A 17090-nucleotide genomic window follows, 5' to 3' on the forward strand; every position below is an offset into this window, starting at 1 on the left:
TATTTATGCCTGTTGACTTTCAATGTCACTGAGTGTTTTCTTACCGTTTCTTTGTTTCTGACTTAATTGTAATTTTCCTGTTAAAAAGCTTTGACAAAATATGTGTTCTGGACAGTTTTTGTCCTTTCCTGTTTTGCAAGCAGTTCTTGATTTTGTGTTTATGAGAAACAAATGCAACGTGGATGATAATTCTCAGTGAGGCACAAAGGGGAAGTGATGCTCTTCACCTAAGCTTTACCCAGCTGAGATGCCATCAGTGCTATGCTGCTTCTGTTTTTATGGCTGCTTCTGGATGAATGCTGATTGCTAGATCCGCATAATCATCTTCACCTTCTGTAGGACACAAGCTATCACATTTTTCTTGCAGCCCTAAAGTCTCTTTTCTGTGTATATTTTTCAGTCTTAAATTAAAGGTTCTGTCAGACTTGCTACTGAAAGATGAGTTATTTGGGATTATTCACATTCATTTCAAAGTCTCGTTGCACGGAAGTGACAACTCTGGTATCTGTATTTCTGTGCCTGGAACTTCTGGGGAGATTCCAACTGGACACAGGAAATTTTTTCACAAATGGAACAATCAGCCATTGGAATAATCTCCCCAGGGAAATGATGGATTCCCTGATGTTGGACACTTTAAAGATTCAGCTGGACAAGGTGCTGGGACATCAAGTCTAGGCCATGCTTGCCTAGAAAGGTTGGACCAGATGATTCTTGAGGTCCCTTCCAACTTGGTGTTCTGTGATTGTGTGTTAATGCTCAGCTGAGGTTATTAAATGAATTAAATGAAAGCAAGACTAACTAGGAAATTGCTTCCTGCAGCAGTTCTAGATTTCAGCATTTCATTCTGTTTTGATAATTTTTTTCAGCTTAGATTAGTCCGTAATAATTCAGCCCCATCACTCCTTCTAGATGAAAGTGTCTGGCTTTTGACGCTCAGGCAGAGGGACTCAAAGTCCCCAGTATCCTATGGGAACATCTTACTCAAAGTCTGTTCCTGGAGGAGCAGGGAGAGTGACAGCATCTTTTTTACTTACCACAAACAATTTCAAAGCACATTGCTTTTGCTCCATTGCAGATAAAATGTTGGACTAGCTCTTGAATGTAAAAAGCCATTTTTATTTCTCTTTCAGCTGGAACACCAAGCAAAAAGCCCCCCTCGGATGGTTCCCTCTCTCCAGAAAGCCACTCCTCCTCCTCCATCCTGGCAATGGCAAAGCTGCTACCTGGAGCCCCTCAGCAGCCAGTGAGTCCTGCCACTCAGCGTGGCCGCTTAGTTTTGTCCTGATCACCCCCATCCATGCGGACACAGTAGCCACTGAACACCATGTACATGGCTGAAAGGGGGTAAATTTAGATTAAATATTAGGAAACAACTCCTCACTATAAGGGTGGTGTGGCACTGGAACAGGTTGCCCAGAAAGGTTGTGAATAGCTCCATCTCTGGAAGTGTTCAAGGCCAGGCTGGACGGGGCTTAGAGCAACCTGGTCTAGTGGAAGCTATCCCTGCCCATGGCAGGAGGGTTGGGACTGATGATCTTTAAGGTCCCCTTCCAACCCAAACCGTTCTGTGATTCCATGACACACCTGCCGTACAAGGAAGGCAGTCCATCACATACCTGAGCTGGAAATGCCAAGATGAACTTCTTTGTACTGTAATACTAGATTGTAGGACCTGCTAGACACCACATAAATGTTATTAATTTGCTAGGAATTAGAGAGGCCAAAGAAGGAGAGAGAGTGGTGCAAGACTGGGGCACTGTTGGTTTATTCCACGTGTTGCTTTTTGGCAGATGCTGACTTGAATTTTCAACACCACAATAATATGCTTTGATTCTTTTCTCACCTCTTTTTTGATGGGCCATACTAGTGCCCAGAATACAACTCCTGACCATTGCCAGCAAGGCTGCTAGACCTTTGAGGAGACCAACACCAGAATGTGGGAACACCTCCCAACTCCTGTCTCATTGGATAAGAACCCCAAAGTATTGAACAAGGGATGGCTAGGGGACTAGCTGTGACAATAAACCATTGGTCTGTCTGTTTAGTGGTAACAAAGATGTAGTATCTTCCAAAAGACCCCCCACCATTGCTGTATTATTTATAGATTGTTGAATAGCCACTGGCAAAACCAGAGCTTTGCAGGTATCTGAGCTTAGCTGTAGGATTACAGGCATACTAGAAAAATCAGTTCTCTCAAGATCACTCATTCTTGTATTTTTTTTTAAGCCTAAAGTCCGGACTGGAATAAGTAAACCTTACAATGTCAAGCAGATCAAAACCACCACAGCTGAGGAAGCAGAAGAAGCTATTAGATGTCTTATGGAAGCTAAAGGAGGTGAGCACAGAAATCTTTATTTAAAGAAAACTGCAGGTGTATTCATCCATTCCATCATAGCCCAGAAGCACATATTACTATTCAGAAACTCACCTGAACACTGACATACACATTCAGGCAAGGTTGTACTTGGTATTCTCTGACAGGTTTGATAATGCTAACCTTCATTTCCAAGATGACTCAAGTTGTGTATTTCATTTTAGAACCTGTTACTAAGAGCACCTTGGGCTATTTATGTCCAGATTTAGTCTGAAAATTAAAAGATAAGGATGGGATCTTACTAAACTGATGGTACCTGTGTTAGCTCAGGGTTGCATAAAGGATATTTGCTGCTTTGTTTGGTGAATGCTCACTAGTCCAAGCAGAACTAAAAAGCAAGTACAACAGTGGGAGAAATAACCTGGATTCTGTTCGTATTTGGGCAGCAAGTATAGCTGTAACCTGGACAGAATCTTGCACTACTGTAGCTTGAATAGCTGAGCTAAAAAACCACTCTGTGTTTAGACTGTCTAATCCCTGGAGAAGAGCTTCTTACGAGGGTAGGTTAGAGCAGGAAACCAGCTTAGGTATTGAAACATAGGTGGTGTTGAATATACCTTCCAGGGCTGCAAGTTGTCCTTCTGCTGATGCTGTATGAATGAGAAGGAATGCAGCATGACTCTGAGATAGCTACCTGAGTTTGCAAGGCTCTCAGTTTAGAAAGAAAACATCCCTTTTCATGTGTAAATGAAGCAAATGCAGTCTGGAATAATCCAGTTTAATTAGAAATACTATAAAGGCATCTTGATGTTTGTTCCTCAGAGAGTACTGTTCGTTTGGCTTTGAAATCACATTTACTCTCCATTGATTCTGAAATTCACATTAAGCATTTCACTCAGGAAGCTTGTCCTGTCAGTATCACTTTTCAGTCCCTTGTGCTGTACAACCAGTTGGCATATATAGTTCTTCCCAAAGTACAAGATGTGCTTAGCAGCATTACCTTGATTTTCCAGAAAAGGAAACCAAGGCAAAAGGAGACTCACAACTTGAGTCTTGTACTGCTGACCCCCAGCCAGTGTTTTTTCCACTTGGCAAAATGGTGGCACAGTACTGCTGACTTGGCATGAAAGTATTCCAGGCAAGGGAATTTTTTCTTAACTGCCTCGTACAGATGTGACGGGATTGCAAAGGTCTGGGTTTATTTCTAAAACCTTCCTGGCCTGAGCCAGCCCTTTAGGCATTCACTTTTTGGGAAACATAACTGAAAGAAATTACCTTGAAGCTACATTCTGATCAGGCCAAGACACTATTTGGTTTTGTATTTCAGGACTACAGGAGGATGCAGTAAAGCCTGCTCCAACTAAAAACCAATCCTTCACCAAAGCAGAGCCTCTTCCCAGCTTGACAAAGTCAGCATCATTTCAAGGGTCACAAGCAGGACCAGTGCTTGTGCCCCATCGCCCACCACCCAAAGTTCCAACTACAAAGAAGCCAGTACCGCTGCAACGGACCAGAGTCAAGGTGGAAAATGTAAGATAGTTGGCAGCAAAATGCATCCAAGCCTCCATTACAGAATGTAACAATGAAGAGCAATGGCAGGAGGGGTGGCCTGTTAAACAGTTTTGTGTATGAAGTCCTGTCATTTGAAGCTCTTAGCCAGCAGGCACTGAAATGATTTTGTGTATTGTAGTCACCAGAGTGTAAAAATGTAAGAAAGATCAGAAAGAAAAGAGAGCCGTGAGTTCCTTACTTGGTTGTATTCAGCTTTTCTATTTCTCAGTCCATTCTTTTAGATTTTGTTATTTTTCTTCTGGTTTGTCTAAAGCTTCTCAGGATTTAAGACTCATCCCTTCCTTATCACAGTGTTTACTTCTGACCGCATCATGAGTGGTCTGCTCTGTAAGGATTTGAGGCAGCTTCACCATCAGTATGCTGTTCTGTATTATGTTCAGAGACATCTAACTTTGCTCACACACCTTGGGATTCATCCTTTCACTTTGAATGGTGGATTCTACTCAATAGTTCTTAAAAATGCAAGCCTGGAGGTCTCTGTCAGGTCTCTACAATAGAGATAATAGTTCACCTCTAGAGCTGCTAAAGTGATTATTTAGTGGTGAAAGCAATTTAGGTACAAAAGAAAGACAAATATAATCTTTTATATTCTTCCTTTGACAGAACCTCTGCTAGAAAGCTCTGTTCTAAGTTATTAGGACTCCTGCCTTACCTTCCTTTGTAAAGGCATTCATCCTTTCCCTATAACGGACTTTGTGTCTTCTCTACATTTCACATTCACAGAAGTAAAAAACACAGAGCGCACAGTGCATGCCCTTTCCTTAAACACTCAGTAACAAGAAATGGTCTGGTTGTGTTGTCACCATTCCCAGGGTGCTCCTGAAAGGCACTCAGAGGGTTTGCTGTTTTGGTGTTAGTTACATGAGATGTCCTGCAGAAATCTATCTATTTCAGTTTGACTCTGCTTCAGGTTTCCACTTCTTCCTCTGTCTGAGTGAGTTCAGACGGGAGTTGTGTACTTCAAAACCTCTATCCAATCCACCTCTATCGTTAAGAGAGCATGCAAGCAAATGTAGGCCACTTATCAACAACATATAGACAGAAGTGTCAGGGGATATGTCCATTACGAAATATTAACTAAATATTTTGGCTGCATTGAAAAGCCTGTATATTTTAATACTGTGAAAGAATAATAAAGAATTAAAATGCTTTCATTCAGTCACACAGAGTTGTGAGAAACCTGAAGCAGCCCTTTCCCTCCTGGACTGGGCTGGGCTCCAATTATTTATATAGTTTTAAATGGTGAATATATGCTAGACTGTAGTTGGACAGCTTACTTTTAGCTTCTGTTCCTAGCATCAGTGAGACATGACAGAGCCATTAGTGCATTTATTGGGTCAACTGAAGATAGTTGTTCTTCAGACTTATCTATCAGCATATACCCAAAGGCATGTGCTAATTTTGCTCTTCCTATGCATTCTTGCTTAAATAATATTAGTCAGCAGAGAGATGTAACAAATAAGTAACTCCTCAGAGCTGTGTTAATTGGGCCTGGAGAAAAATCCTAACAGGAAAGAGAGACTCAGAAAGAGATGTATTTCTCATACAGGGAGTGAACAAGCTATAGTGTCCTCGTCCTCAGCCAGAACTCTGTAAATGAGCGTAGGTCCAAGGCACAACATGTGAGAACAGAACCAAGCAGGTGCAGTATAAAACTGCACTGTCAAGCCTCCTCTTTGTACTGCTCTTTTTCATTCCAGTACTGTCAGCTTTTCTCAGTAATGCCATCAGTAAGACTTGCACTAGCAGTGACTCAGAGTTAAAGGTTCCCTTTTTAGTCTCACATTTCTTCTTGTTCCTTTTTCCCCTCAGGCCACATCTACAGAAGAGCAGTTTGACCAACAGCCAGCACAGTCTCCTTTTGGCTTTCCAGAGCCCTGTCTAGAAGCTGGACCTATTCTTACTCCAACCAGGATTACTCCAGTCCCTAAACCCAGAACCACACAACCTGGGAAGCCTCAGGAGAGCAGGGGGAGCAGTGAAAGGCAGGCCCTCTCCTCCAACATGGCTGAGGCCATTGCACTGCCTCCCCAAAATGCCTCCTTTGCCCCAAAGGTACCACCAAGAAGAAAGAAGTCGGCTCCTGCAGCTCTTCATCTGCAAGTTCTCCAGAGCAGTGACAACCCACTTTTTAGTGGGCTAATGTTCAACTCCAACAACAATAATCCTGGGCTCTGCCCTCACACTCAGGATGCTCACGGGCCCATGCAGACATCTCTCTCAGCTCCTACCTTCTCTACCAGCCCAGAAGACAACACAACTAAGCAACTGGCACCAAGCACCACAGTATTGATGGCCAACCTTCAGTATCCTCCTGTATCAGGCAGCCAGCATGCACAGCTCTCAGATACCACCTCCCTTGCAGAGAACACCAATCTTTTGGACCTGGACCTAGATTGTTCCTGCCCTCTTTCTATGCAGGTGGCATCAGCTTCTTCAGCACACCCTCCAGAAAGTCTAGAACACCCCAGCTTGAAAGATTTCAGTCACTGGGTTACATTTAGTGATGACGAAGACAGCAGTGGCCTGTCAGAAGGATTCAACAAACTTCCTGTCTTAGAGCAAAACAAAAATAGCTTGATGAAGGCAAATACTGATTTAGAATTGTAAAATTTTGTCCCCTTATTGTTCCTATAGAAACTGTAATTTTAATGCAAAATCAATCTTTTGCACAAGGGTTTTTATTTAAGGGAATAGATTATCTGTCCAGGCTACATTTCATGTTTAAAGGTAAAGATTCTGCCCCTGGAGGGACATGTATATACAACCTAACCTTATCTACAGCTTGTTTGAAAAGTTCTTTATTCTAAGTTATTTCTTTTTATTAATCCATCTTAAGATGTTTTATTTCAGGTACAAATCATATATAAGAACATGTAATGATGTACGGATAAAAGACCTTCAGAAAAACATTTTCCTGTGAAATTTATATATTAATCCATTTCTGTCACTTGAAATAAAGCACCCTTATCTGAAATAGCTGGACTGCTGCAGTATTCTGGAACTAACACCAAGGAGACACCAGTATAGCTACAACAGTAATGCTGGTGTTGTTCTGCTACTTACTTTCTGTTGTGCAATCAAAGCTTATGCAGTATCTTCTTGTAGATCTCAACTAGCTGCCGTGGTGGCAGGCCCTAGTATTTGCCTTGTTAAACTCATTCCTGTGTTAAAGTAAAATGCACGCTGTGTGCTGAGGCTGTGCAGCAGAACCAGGAGAAGTGGTCAGCAAGAAATGCCCGGTTTTACTCCAAATGAGGCAAGTGGATCTGCATATTACAACAGACCTCTGTTAAGTGAAGTGCTGTGCTGTAATAACATGCGTCAACTGTTCTAAAAGGACTGGGGAGCTACTCAAAACTGCTCTGACCTACAAAGAGATTAAAGGCATCCCTAGTTGGTTTTCTAGCACGGTTCCAAAACTCACCATAGTTTTTGTTCACAGCAAGCCAATGCCAAAAAACATACTTCACAATGAAATAGCACGTGGACAGTGACAGTCCCTTTTTGAAGAAACACTGTCATCTGCTCATGTGTTAGCTATAGGAATACAATGGAAATACGGAGAATAGTTGAGACCAGCTGATGGCTTAAGTCATTGGCATATTCACGTCTTATGCTAAAGGCAGCTTGGTAATTCAGTAGTTGTGTCCCTGTTTCCATCCTGTGCTTTGTAGGAAAATGCCATGGCAATCTTTCATTCCCACAATGCAGATGAGGAAAGAGCTGCTCTTGGAACTCAAGTCTAAGCACATGCAACACAGGCTGTTACATCCTGAAACTAAGCCACAAGCACATGACTGGGAACAGCAGGACCCTCCTGCAGTGGGGAGCAGTCTCTTGTAGCCTAATTTGCTCACAGTAAAACTCACTTTGAACCTCAAACCAGTAGGCAGGTATGGTGTGGGAGTGTGTAGAGCTACTGCTCTGTGTGCTCCTGCTGATCATCAGCTATGCAGCCTGTTTGTTTTGTACCAGGGAAGGAGTTGCCGTATGCATCCCATTCCCATCCCCTGGCAGCTGTGATAAAGTTGTGCTGCATCAGGGGATCACTGAACATGAGCTGAGAAGGCTAAAAACTGGAATTAGACATGGGCAACTATATTTAAGGCTGCATTTAAGAAGCATGTGCACCACTGTGAAAAAAAGCTGTTGCTCAGGGGCACCATGCATCTGCAAAGGGAGCACACCTAGAAGGCAGCTGCAACGCACGAACACTACCAGGCAGCTACCATCATCTGTTCTATGCAGGTTCTCACTAACAAGAGGTTTAAAAGATCATAATGTGCAATGGTTCAGACCACAACAGCACTGATAGGGGAAGCAGCCCTGTTAACCACTGTGAGCACCAGCCAAGTACTCCTGCGTGCCTGTCCTGCTTCTTCGTTACATGCACCCAGTGTTCACTTACCAGGGTGGGCTGACTCATGAAGTATTGCTCAGCCCAACACAGGCTTGATCTTCATAATGAAGTCATCTCTTGTTTATTAGTAACACAGCAGTCATGCTTCTCAGGAACCCAAGATTTGGCAAAGATAATCCATAGTGCTAAATGTGTCTTACTGCTCTTGCTGCCTTGCCTGTGCAGTAAAACTATACCCTGTGGATGCCATTTTTTCAAAGCAGGCAGTTAAAAATAACAAACAGATTGGAGCTTGTCATGGTGACTTCTTAAGAGAAGCACCAAGATCTTTCTTTTCTTTTATTATTAAAGGACAGAGACCATTTTTAAGCAGTTGGTGAAGCTGAAAACAATCCCTTGGGTTTTTTCCAGGAAAGATGTATTTAAAAAGTTCAGAATTTGGTGTTCAGAATTACGATTTTTTTAATATGAAAATCAATTTTCTTGTTAGCGTCTTGGAAACTGGAATTCAGCAATTTTATTACTTGTTATGCCTACCTGTTTCACTGCCAAATTTTGGACACAGCACACCCTATAAGAGCAGATGCTGCCTTTATCCGAGCACCTGCCATCCTTCTCTCCTGCCTTCTTTGCCAGGCACTTACTTAAAAAAAAAATCCCAAATCCTTCAAAGGGCAAACCAACCAAATTCAGTGCTAAGCTTCTTGTTTGAGTGTTCATTTAATGTGGTGGGAGGCTGGTGAATAATGCTGAAGCCAGACAGTTGTTTTCCTACAAGACAACACAAAGCTGTAACCTCTTCGTCCTCTTCTTAACAGAAGAGATACAGTGAATCTGTATATCTTTTGGAACAGAAGAGATACAGGCATACTTCAGTATGAAACATCAAGAACAGTAAAAAAGAGTTCGTTATATGGCCATAGCCAATGTTTTCTGCAAAGATAATTAGCAGCTCTAGGACAGCTAATTTACATGTTAATGAAAGAGGTATCTGGAAAGCTGCAGGAAAGCCCATTAAACTGGATTTATACAAGTCAAATAAAATCTGCTTTATTAGTCTCCTTGAAGAAGAGAAGTATGTGGCCTTTAGCATTCTACCTTATGACTATCTATGTGGCCAGCTGCCTCTTAAAGTATGAATCCTGGCAGGTAGCTGGCTTATACCATCAGTGACAGCATATACTGGTCAATCACAGCAAATCAAGGGAAAGGAACGGTCGGTTTTGCTGAAAAGGTTACAGCAATGAATGAGGAATCTCCTGGCTCAACAGATTACCTTCCACACTGATGTTCAGCGCCCCAGCTGAGGGATTTTTCAGAGGCAGGTGCTTGTGACCTGGGTTCTAGTTTTAAGGATCAGAAGCAAAGGAGGGCCAAGCTTGCTCTGTGGTTGGGAAACCACTACAGCAAACTCAGACCCTTCTCAATCAGGATTAAGCGTTTTTAGGTGGCTGATCACTGAAGCAAACAAGGAGAACCAACCCCAAAATATTATTCAGAATTTCCACTCTGACAAAACAACATTTTTGCTTTTTCCTTTTTGTCCAGAATTGCCATTTTCACCAGATGGAAAAATGTCTCCTCTCGAGCTGCTGCCTGGCACTACGAGCATAAATCAGAGTGAAAACCAGTTTACACTACTGTAATTACAGGAATTAAAAACTTGATGACTGTTGCTACTAGAAATACCAATACAGTTATACAAGAGTGCTGGACCACAAGTGCAAGAAGATTAACAAACTATGAGCCCTTCCTGCTTGTCTTACTATTTTAATCCTGGATGCCACAACACAGACAAGATACCATCTTTGCAGACAACTCACATGTACCTGTCAGCCACAGCCACACTTGCAAATTGGATCCCCAGCTAGGAGGGATTAAGGACATAATTTCAGACCTAAGAATTGACATAATGGCAATATTCTGAATTAATGTGGCACCAGAGAAGCCTGAAAGCCTAAGTTTCTAATGGGAAGCAGACACAAATGCTACACAACAAACCCTCCTCTGGCCCTCAAACCAATGTCAGTACATGGTTTAGGAAGCCCCACTGCAAAATCCAAAAGCACAACTGAAAAACTGTTCAGTCTGGTAAAACACTGATGACCGACTGCGCCAGCAGTACTACACCTCTTTCCAAAGATGAAGGGTACATATGGCATTCTCCCAGCACGAGACAGTCACTAAAAAACAAAGCAGGTCCTTAACAAAAGTGAACATGATCTGGAGTACTCATTTGGCAGGTCATTCAACTTTAATAGCTTTTATGGCATATCTAGGACATTTTTAAAAACACATTTCATTACTATATTAAAAAAACCAACCCCCAACTTCCCCTTAAAATATTCATTTTAAAAGTTACACACATCTATACATACAGTTACAAAAAGGAGAAAGTTGCCATAGTTACAGTAACAAATTAGAGATGCATTTACTGAGATGAACATGTAATGTTATTGACATGAATCCCTGTAAGCCAAATAAGAAGTCTATTAAAAATCCATACAAGATTTGTCACACTAAACACGCATTCAGTTATTAGAAGTCTTGTCTATTCACAATGAATTCCACATACCCTCTACTTTGTGAATACAAAGTGTTCTAATATATTTACACTCAGTAAATATATTTAAATAATATATTCAAACCACAGTGTAAAAAGGATAAACCTCTTTAGAAGTTCTGACAGTTTCATTGCATTTTCTATCTATCCGAAATACCTCCATGCAATGTTCTTACCTACGTCTTGGTTAGGGGGAAAACATGCTCTTCTTGCCAGCATGGTGCTGTACTTCTCTGCACTGCTCCTGTGAATTTCACTATGCAACTCCAGAAGGTCAAAGCTCAACTTCCAGAGGTGCATTTTCAGATCTAGTGTCCCCCTGGGCTGGAGTGCCTTGAAGTAGGAACAACTGAGGTGGCCTCAGGACCTGACAGGCCTGCAACAGCCACTGGCGCCTGCACCAAGCCTCTGCAGAACTGCAAGGCGCATTCCACGTCTGGTAGCTTTCATAGCCGCAATTTTAAGGCCAGTGACATTAGATCTATCTCACATGGGTGATGTTAAGAGACATCTTAAGCCTGTCATCAGTACAGGCCTTATTTAACCAGTGGTCAGCTATGACAGAGTAGCCTCATCACAGCCTATGTTTGTTTTCAGAGAGGGTTGGGGAAGTGGGTGGAAGGAAGAAAGAGACCACAATTAGATGAGGCTGCTTTTAACTACATTGCAAACTAAGACTTCATAAAAGTGACTGAGTGCTGCCATATTTTCTTTTTGCTAAAAAATACTTAATCAGTACTGCTAAGGTATCTTTAATATAAACTCAAGTAAGACAACACTGCTGTCTTTGCTCTGTATCTACACTGCTAAACACACTTGGGCCCCAACAATCCAAAAATATCTGGGATCTTCCACATTTCCAGTGGGACTTAAGATCACCTGAATTTATTCCTGCATTACTTTTCTCTACCTGAGCTCCAAACTCTAAGCATTAGCTTTCTTGTCAAGGCCTACATTTGCCTTATTCCACTTGAGCATTTTTCAATGCTTTTCTTTAAATCAGCAAAAGAAGTTTCTAAATGAGTACCATGAGCTGAGGATTTGAATATACCATCTTCTCCATATGTCCTAAGAGTAAAGCAAAAGAGCTAATCCTCTGTTCTGTATCTTCCATGTGAACAAGCACAGAAATGCTGTGAGTCTGACCAGATATACACTGTCCTAAAGAAAGAAATCTCACAAGTTGCTAAGGTTAAGAGAGAAATGTACAAGGTGAATGCTGCTTTTGTTTTCATTAGTACAAACAGATTAAAACAAGTGTAGTTGTCTATGCAACCAACCTATCTCTACCAGAAAACAGAAGCTGTATTTGCTGGCAAATCTGAGTGGTCTATTAAATGAAAGGCAAATTACAAAACCTCCTGTAATTTGGCCACTAGACCAAAATGCTACTTTCCTTGACTTGGATGTGCTTCTTCAGGCTCTGGTCAGAAAACTTAACATGGCCTGTAAACCAAAGCTTTGAGGCAGCCACATGCTGCTTCTCCCCTTTGATACAACAAAGTATCACCTGTTTCTGATCCTCTCTGTAAGATTTTAGTCCCAGATGTATAGTTACCTTAATGAGACCACACATCTCCAGAAAGCTCTTTTTTTGTTCTTTATAAAGAAGATACCCTGGGCACCCTCCATAGTTGAGCTGTGTTGCTCCAGAGGGATACCTGTAGACTAAGTGCTGGAGTATTACACACATTTTGTTGACAGATCATGGTCACTCTAAGCCAACACACATTCTCTTTTTGCCAGGTTTATAGGACTTCAGTTTGTATTTGTTTTGAATATATTTTAGAAATAAGTTGGAGAAGTATCTAAGTTGGAGATGTGCTGAAATTATTTTAGCTGAAGATACTATTGACATAGCATCTTCGTAGTTCTGCAGATCCCCCAACAAGTGTTAGGAGAAGAACTTACTGTGTTATGCCAAATAGAGGAAATAAATAAGCAGCCAAGGATGGCAAAACATCAATCTCCAAGTTCTTGGGCTAAAACATCTTGAATGAACTTCAGTGTATGTTGGTACAGGAAAGCGTCCTTCTTCTTTGGCTTACAAATATTTAGATGATTAACATCCACTGGAATAAGGTCTCCAATTCCTAACTCTGGAAGAGGAAAAAAAAAAAAACAGAAAGAAAAAATTACAGAAGTTAGTAAGATCACCTGGACTGAAAAGTACATCTTGCATTAGCAATTCCTCCCTCAAAAGCAACTTTGCCTATCTTCAATTTAATTGTTTTGTCTTCGTTATTTTTTAATGTGCTAAAAGCATCAATACACACTGTTAGGGTCAGATAGAGCTATACACTGCTACAAAACCCACAGTGGTAAACCACCAGGTCAGAGTTCAACTATCTTTATTGGGAATACGCTAATGTACATTTCTCCATATAGACAACTCTGAAGAATCAAAACTTCATTTACCAGCATCTGATCGACAGCAAAGTCCTGACTGAAGTTTAAGCATTGACGTGAACAGGGATAGGGTTTAGATCTAGGGTATCCAGATTCTGATCATCACTAATTGCCCACATTCCTTATAAAAATACTTGGATGTGGAGATTAAATACGGAACTAGAGTGAACCTGAAATATGCCACAAATCACTACACACATTTCAGAGGAAATGAAAAATTTAGATTACTTCTATTCTACAATTAAGCATTCCATTTTCAGCTAATGATTTTGGGGCACACTAGGGATTTCACTACTACTGTCACTATCCCTACTAGTGAACTTCCCAGTTAGGATGCCATGACTGCCACATTCCAGTTTATTATCTATTCATCCAACCCCCTGAGAAATCTTTCATGTTGCTTGGAACTCTATCTTTAACCATGTAGAATAACACTAGAGCAGGATGAGGGTTTGCCTTCACATGTGCAAGCATGCATATAAGAAACTGAGCGTATTGCTTGTCAGCATGGGTTTTGAACAAAATGAGTGGGGTGCCACTGAACTGTCATGTGCCCTCCATAGGCTTTTCAAGATTGCTCACGTGCTGCATTGTGTGTCATCTCTAGAAGAGGAGAAACACGCTATAATGTTTTAAGTGCACAGGACATATCCAGACCTCTCTTTCATTTTATTTTGTTAAAAAAAAGAATGCCCAGTTTTTCAGTCCTTGCCAATAAAATTGCATCACAACATTTTCACAAAAAATTGTTTCCTGGGAAGACACACTGGAAAAATATTGCTAAATATTGGCTCAGGAAAACAGGGATGTATAGTCCCCACTTTTTAAAAGCAATAACCTTGCATGTAACCTAGTGGGTTTAGCTGGTGGAAAGCCTGATCTAAAACCCAACAAAGCCGTGGTTTCTGTTCAAGGCCTTACAGGTACCTTCGGCAGTGCAGAAGAGGGTTTTGCTTGCGGAAAACCTGAAAATACCAGACTTAAATAAATTCTCCAAGTTGAACACCCATGAACAAAGCAAGAGAAAGAACTGTCCGGTTTTCCCTTCTCCAGAAGGCAAAAAGATGGAGGGAAAACTCTTCAGGAGGCAAACTACTGCTTGGGTACCTGAGATACGGAAAATAATGGATTCTTCACACTGAAAAACAGCATTGTAACTTTTTCCTTCCATTAGCAGTTCACTAATTTTCCTTCTTTTTTTCTAAAGGAGGAAATAGCTGGAATTCATGGGAGCTTATAAAACACTATTCAGTCTATCTATACAAGGATAAACAATAGTTATTCATAATTACAAAAGAACAGACTATAACAATGTAACCTTAGACCAGTTTTTTTTCAACAAGTGTTCCTCACATTTAGAGAAATCAAAACAAACAATTGCTATTCTAAAATACAAATGTAGCTGCCTCTGATCTTAGCAGGAAAACTGTAATTTAAACTGAGCCAAAAGTTTAAACAAAAAACCCCACAACATAACAGATGCTTTTTTTTTTTTTGAGGTCTTCCTACCACAGCATTTCTAATCCTTCCTCATTAATGATGCTAACATGAATATATACAAAATAAATTAAATGGCTATTAAACTTACTTGCTGATTCCAGAGGCACAATGTGCAGTTTTATCATACTGCTTATGTGTGTTGGTAAGGTTTCAGCAAAACTCAGCACTGAAAATTTCTTATCTTTGGCAAGAGACAGGAAGTCATCATTCAGCTCCTTAAGGGCAGGAGAATCTGAGAAGGAGCAACATAATTTGTGCAGCGTTATCTTGAACATAAGATTATAGCATTTGCCTAGACTGCATTCCTAGAGATGTTTTGGAAAAATCAGTACTCCAGAAAAAGAAGTAGCATTTTGCTTTTAATCCTTTTTTCCCAGCTATCATGTGCAACAATTTTTTATTTCTGCTTAGCATGGAATTTGTTTAGAAGATAAGGGTCTGAAGTCCAGCATATGTTGAATTCCTACATTGCTAAATGGCTCATACTACTATAAACCAGATCTGACTCCCTTTTCCCCCCCTCATCTCTGCAATCAAATGAAAGTTACTCAGAATTCAACACTCAACCCAAAACATAAAAATGTGCTTTTTATTCAGCTTTTTCTGACAGCATGATTAAAAAAAAGAAGCTTCCTGGATGGATTAGCATAGACCCCTGTTGTGAAATGGTAGCAAAGCGAGCGTACCCTTGCTGAGTTCTTTAACCTCCGCAGATGGAAACAGAAGATATCTGGCATTCATAGAATATTCAGCCAGCTGGGAACCATGGTGAGGTACGCTATAAAATATGATTCCTCTGGTGTTGTTCACAATTTTCTCCATTTCTGGATTCTTGGAAGCATCCAACAGCATCTTTTTTACTAGAAGACCTGGCAAGAGAAACTGAATTAATGCAGGGATTTAAACCACTGTGAAAATAATGATCATGCTATATTATCCATGAAACAACTAACCATATTCTTGCCTCAGCTGATTAGTCCTTAGTTTGTCAAATATGTAAGATTAAGTTCAAAAAAACCACAAACAAAACCTAAGGAGGCATTAAAATGAAGTATCAAAGAACGATGCAAATCCATTTATTGTTTGCTTTAAATGTTGATAATGACACTCACTATATGCCTGCTCATGGAGAAAATTTTGCCTCTGGGTTCCCATTTACATGAATTTCAACTCATTGATTTTATGTTTTTAAATCAACACAGTAAAAACAAACAGCAGCAAAAATCCTTTCAAAATGTATATGCTGATGAATACAATGCATTAAGAAAGAAGAAATCTATTTTCCATTTTTTGCAAATGTTTTTTGATAAACTACTCGGAGTAAGGGCTTTTCCGACTGAATTTGTTCTACAGCTGATTCTGAAATGTAACAGCAAAGAAATACTTTGTATCAAACAGGCAATGTGCTTACCACCCATGCTATGTGATACCCACACCAGAGGTCTGTCTCCAATTCCAGCAGCTCTGAGCTTGTCAAGAAGCTCATTGCTCCTGTAAGCAATAGACTTCCTGCAAAGAAAAAACAAAGACAAGCATGATGAAGCATGACAGGTTAAAAGGCCATGTTAAAACAGAATGAATTGTCAGTGCTGCACATTAACGAAAGTGAATTAAGTACACAAAACATTCATTACTTAATTATTGTTGCTACACTAAAAAAATGCCAAAAAGTTTTGTAAGGTCGGCTTCACAAAGACGTCAGGAATTAAGCTAAATGCAATTTTCTGATCTTGCTAGAAAGTTTTCTTTTAATTTACTCATCTCTCATTTCCTTTAGTTCAAAAGATCTTTTTATGATGTTTTATATAGTTTCATTTACACATTGTAACAAAATTATGTTTTCATTTTATGAAAGCATCATTAATGCATAACGAAATTTATCCACTGAAACAAGAATATACCTAATGTCTAGCAAAAATGTATGTTGCTGTCCTGGTTTAGCAGTAGCAGTCATTTTTTCTCCTTCTTAGTAGCTGGTGCAGCGCTGTGTTTTGACTTTCAACCTGGGGATAATACTGATAAAGCCGATGTTTTTAGTTGCTGGTCAGAATGTTTACCCTGACCAAGGACTTTGTGAGTCTCATGCTCTGCCAGGGAGGAGGGGAAGCCAGGAGGAAGCAGGGACAGGACACCTGACCCAAACTAGCCAAAGGGGTATTCCATACCACAGCACGTCATGCCCAGGATGTAACTGAGAGTTACCCAGAAGGGCTGGATCAAGGTGGGGTGGGGGCGAGGTACCGGTCGGTGAGCGGTTGTATTCTCTTCCCTTGTTATTTCTCTTATCATTATTATTATTGGTGGTAGCAGTAGTGATTTGTGTTATACCTTAGTTATTAAACTGTTCTTATCTCAACCCGTGGGAGTTG

At 40.6% G+C, this 17090-nt stretch overlaps 2 protein-coding genes across 4 annotated transcripts in view; one reads left to right on the forward strand and one right to left on the reverse strand.

Moving 5' to 3' along the window:
- Positions 1-6496, forward strand: part of SYNJ2 (synaptojanin 2) — a gene marked incomplete at both ends in the record, with an annotated part of 65714 nt that extends 59218 nt beyond the window's left edge. The window contains 4 exons of the mRNA XM_080616562.1: positions 1131-1243; positions 2227-2335; positions 3642-3844; positions 5699-6496. Of these exons, the coding sequence (XP_080472688.1) occupies positions 1131-1243; positions 2227-2335; positions 3642-3844; positions 5699-6496 (1223 nt within the window). The remainder of the gene's footprint in view (positions 1-1130; positions 1244-2226; positions 2336-3641; positions 3845-5698) is intronic.
- A 3994-nt stretch (positions 6497-10490) lies between these two features.
- Positions 10491-17090, reverse strand: part of SERAC1 (serine active site containing 1) — a 28504-nt gene continuing 21904 nt past the window's right edge. For 2 of the 3 annotated variants that reach the window (XM_080614544.1, XM_080614545.1), the window contains exons 14-17: positions 16133-16230; positions 15408-15590; positions 14810-14953; positions 10491-12911 (exon numbers count right to left, since the gene is read on the reverse strand). In XM_080614544.1, coding sequence (XP_080470670.1) covers positions 12775-12911; positions 14810-14953; positions 15408-15590; positions 16133-16230 — 562 coding nt within the window. In that variant the 3' untranslated portion in view covers positions 10491-12774. The remainder of the gene's footprint in view (positions 12912-14809; positions 14954-15407; positions 15591-16132; positions 16231-17090) is intronic. The other variant, XR_013956510.1, reaches the window with a different exon arrangement.

The sequence above is a fragment of the Psittacula echo genome, assembly GCF_963264785.1.
Source record: "Psittacula echo genome assembly, chromosome: 4".
Classification (NCBI taxonomy): Eukaryota; Metazoa; Chordata; class Aves; order Psittaciformes; family Psittacidae; genus Psittacula; species Psittacula echo.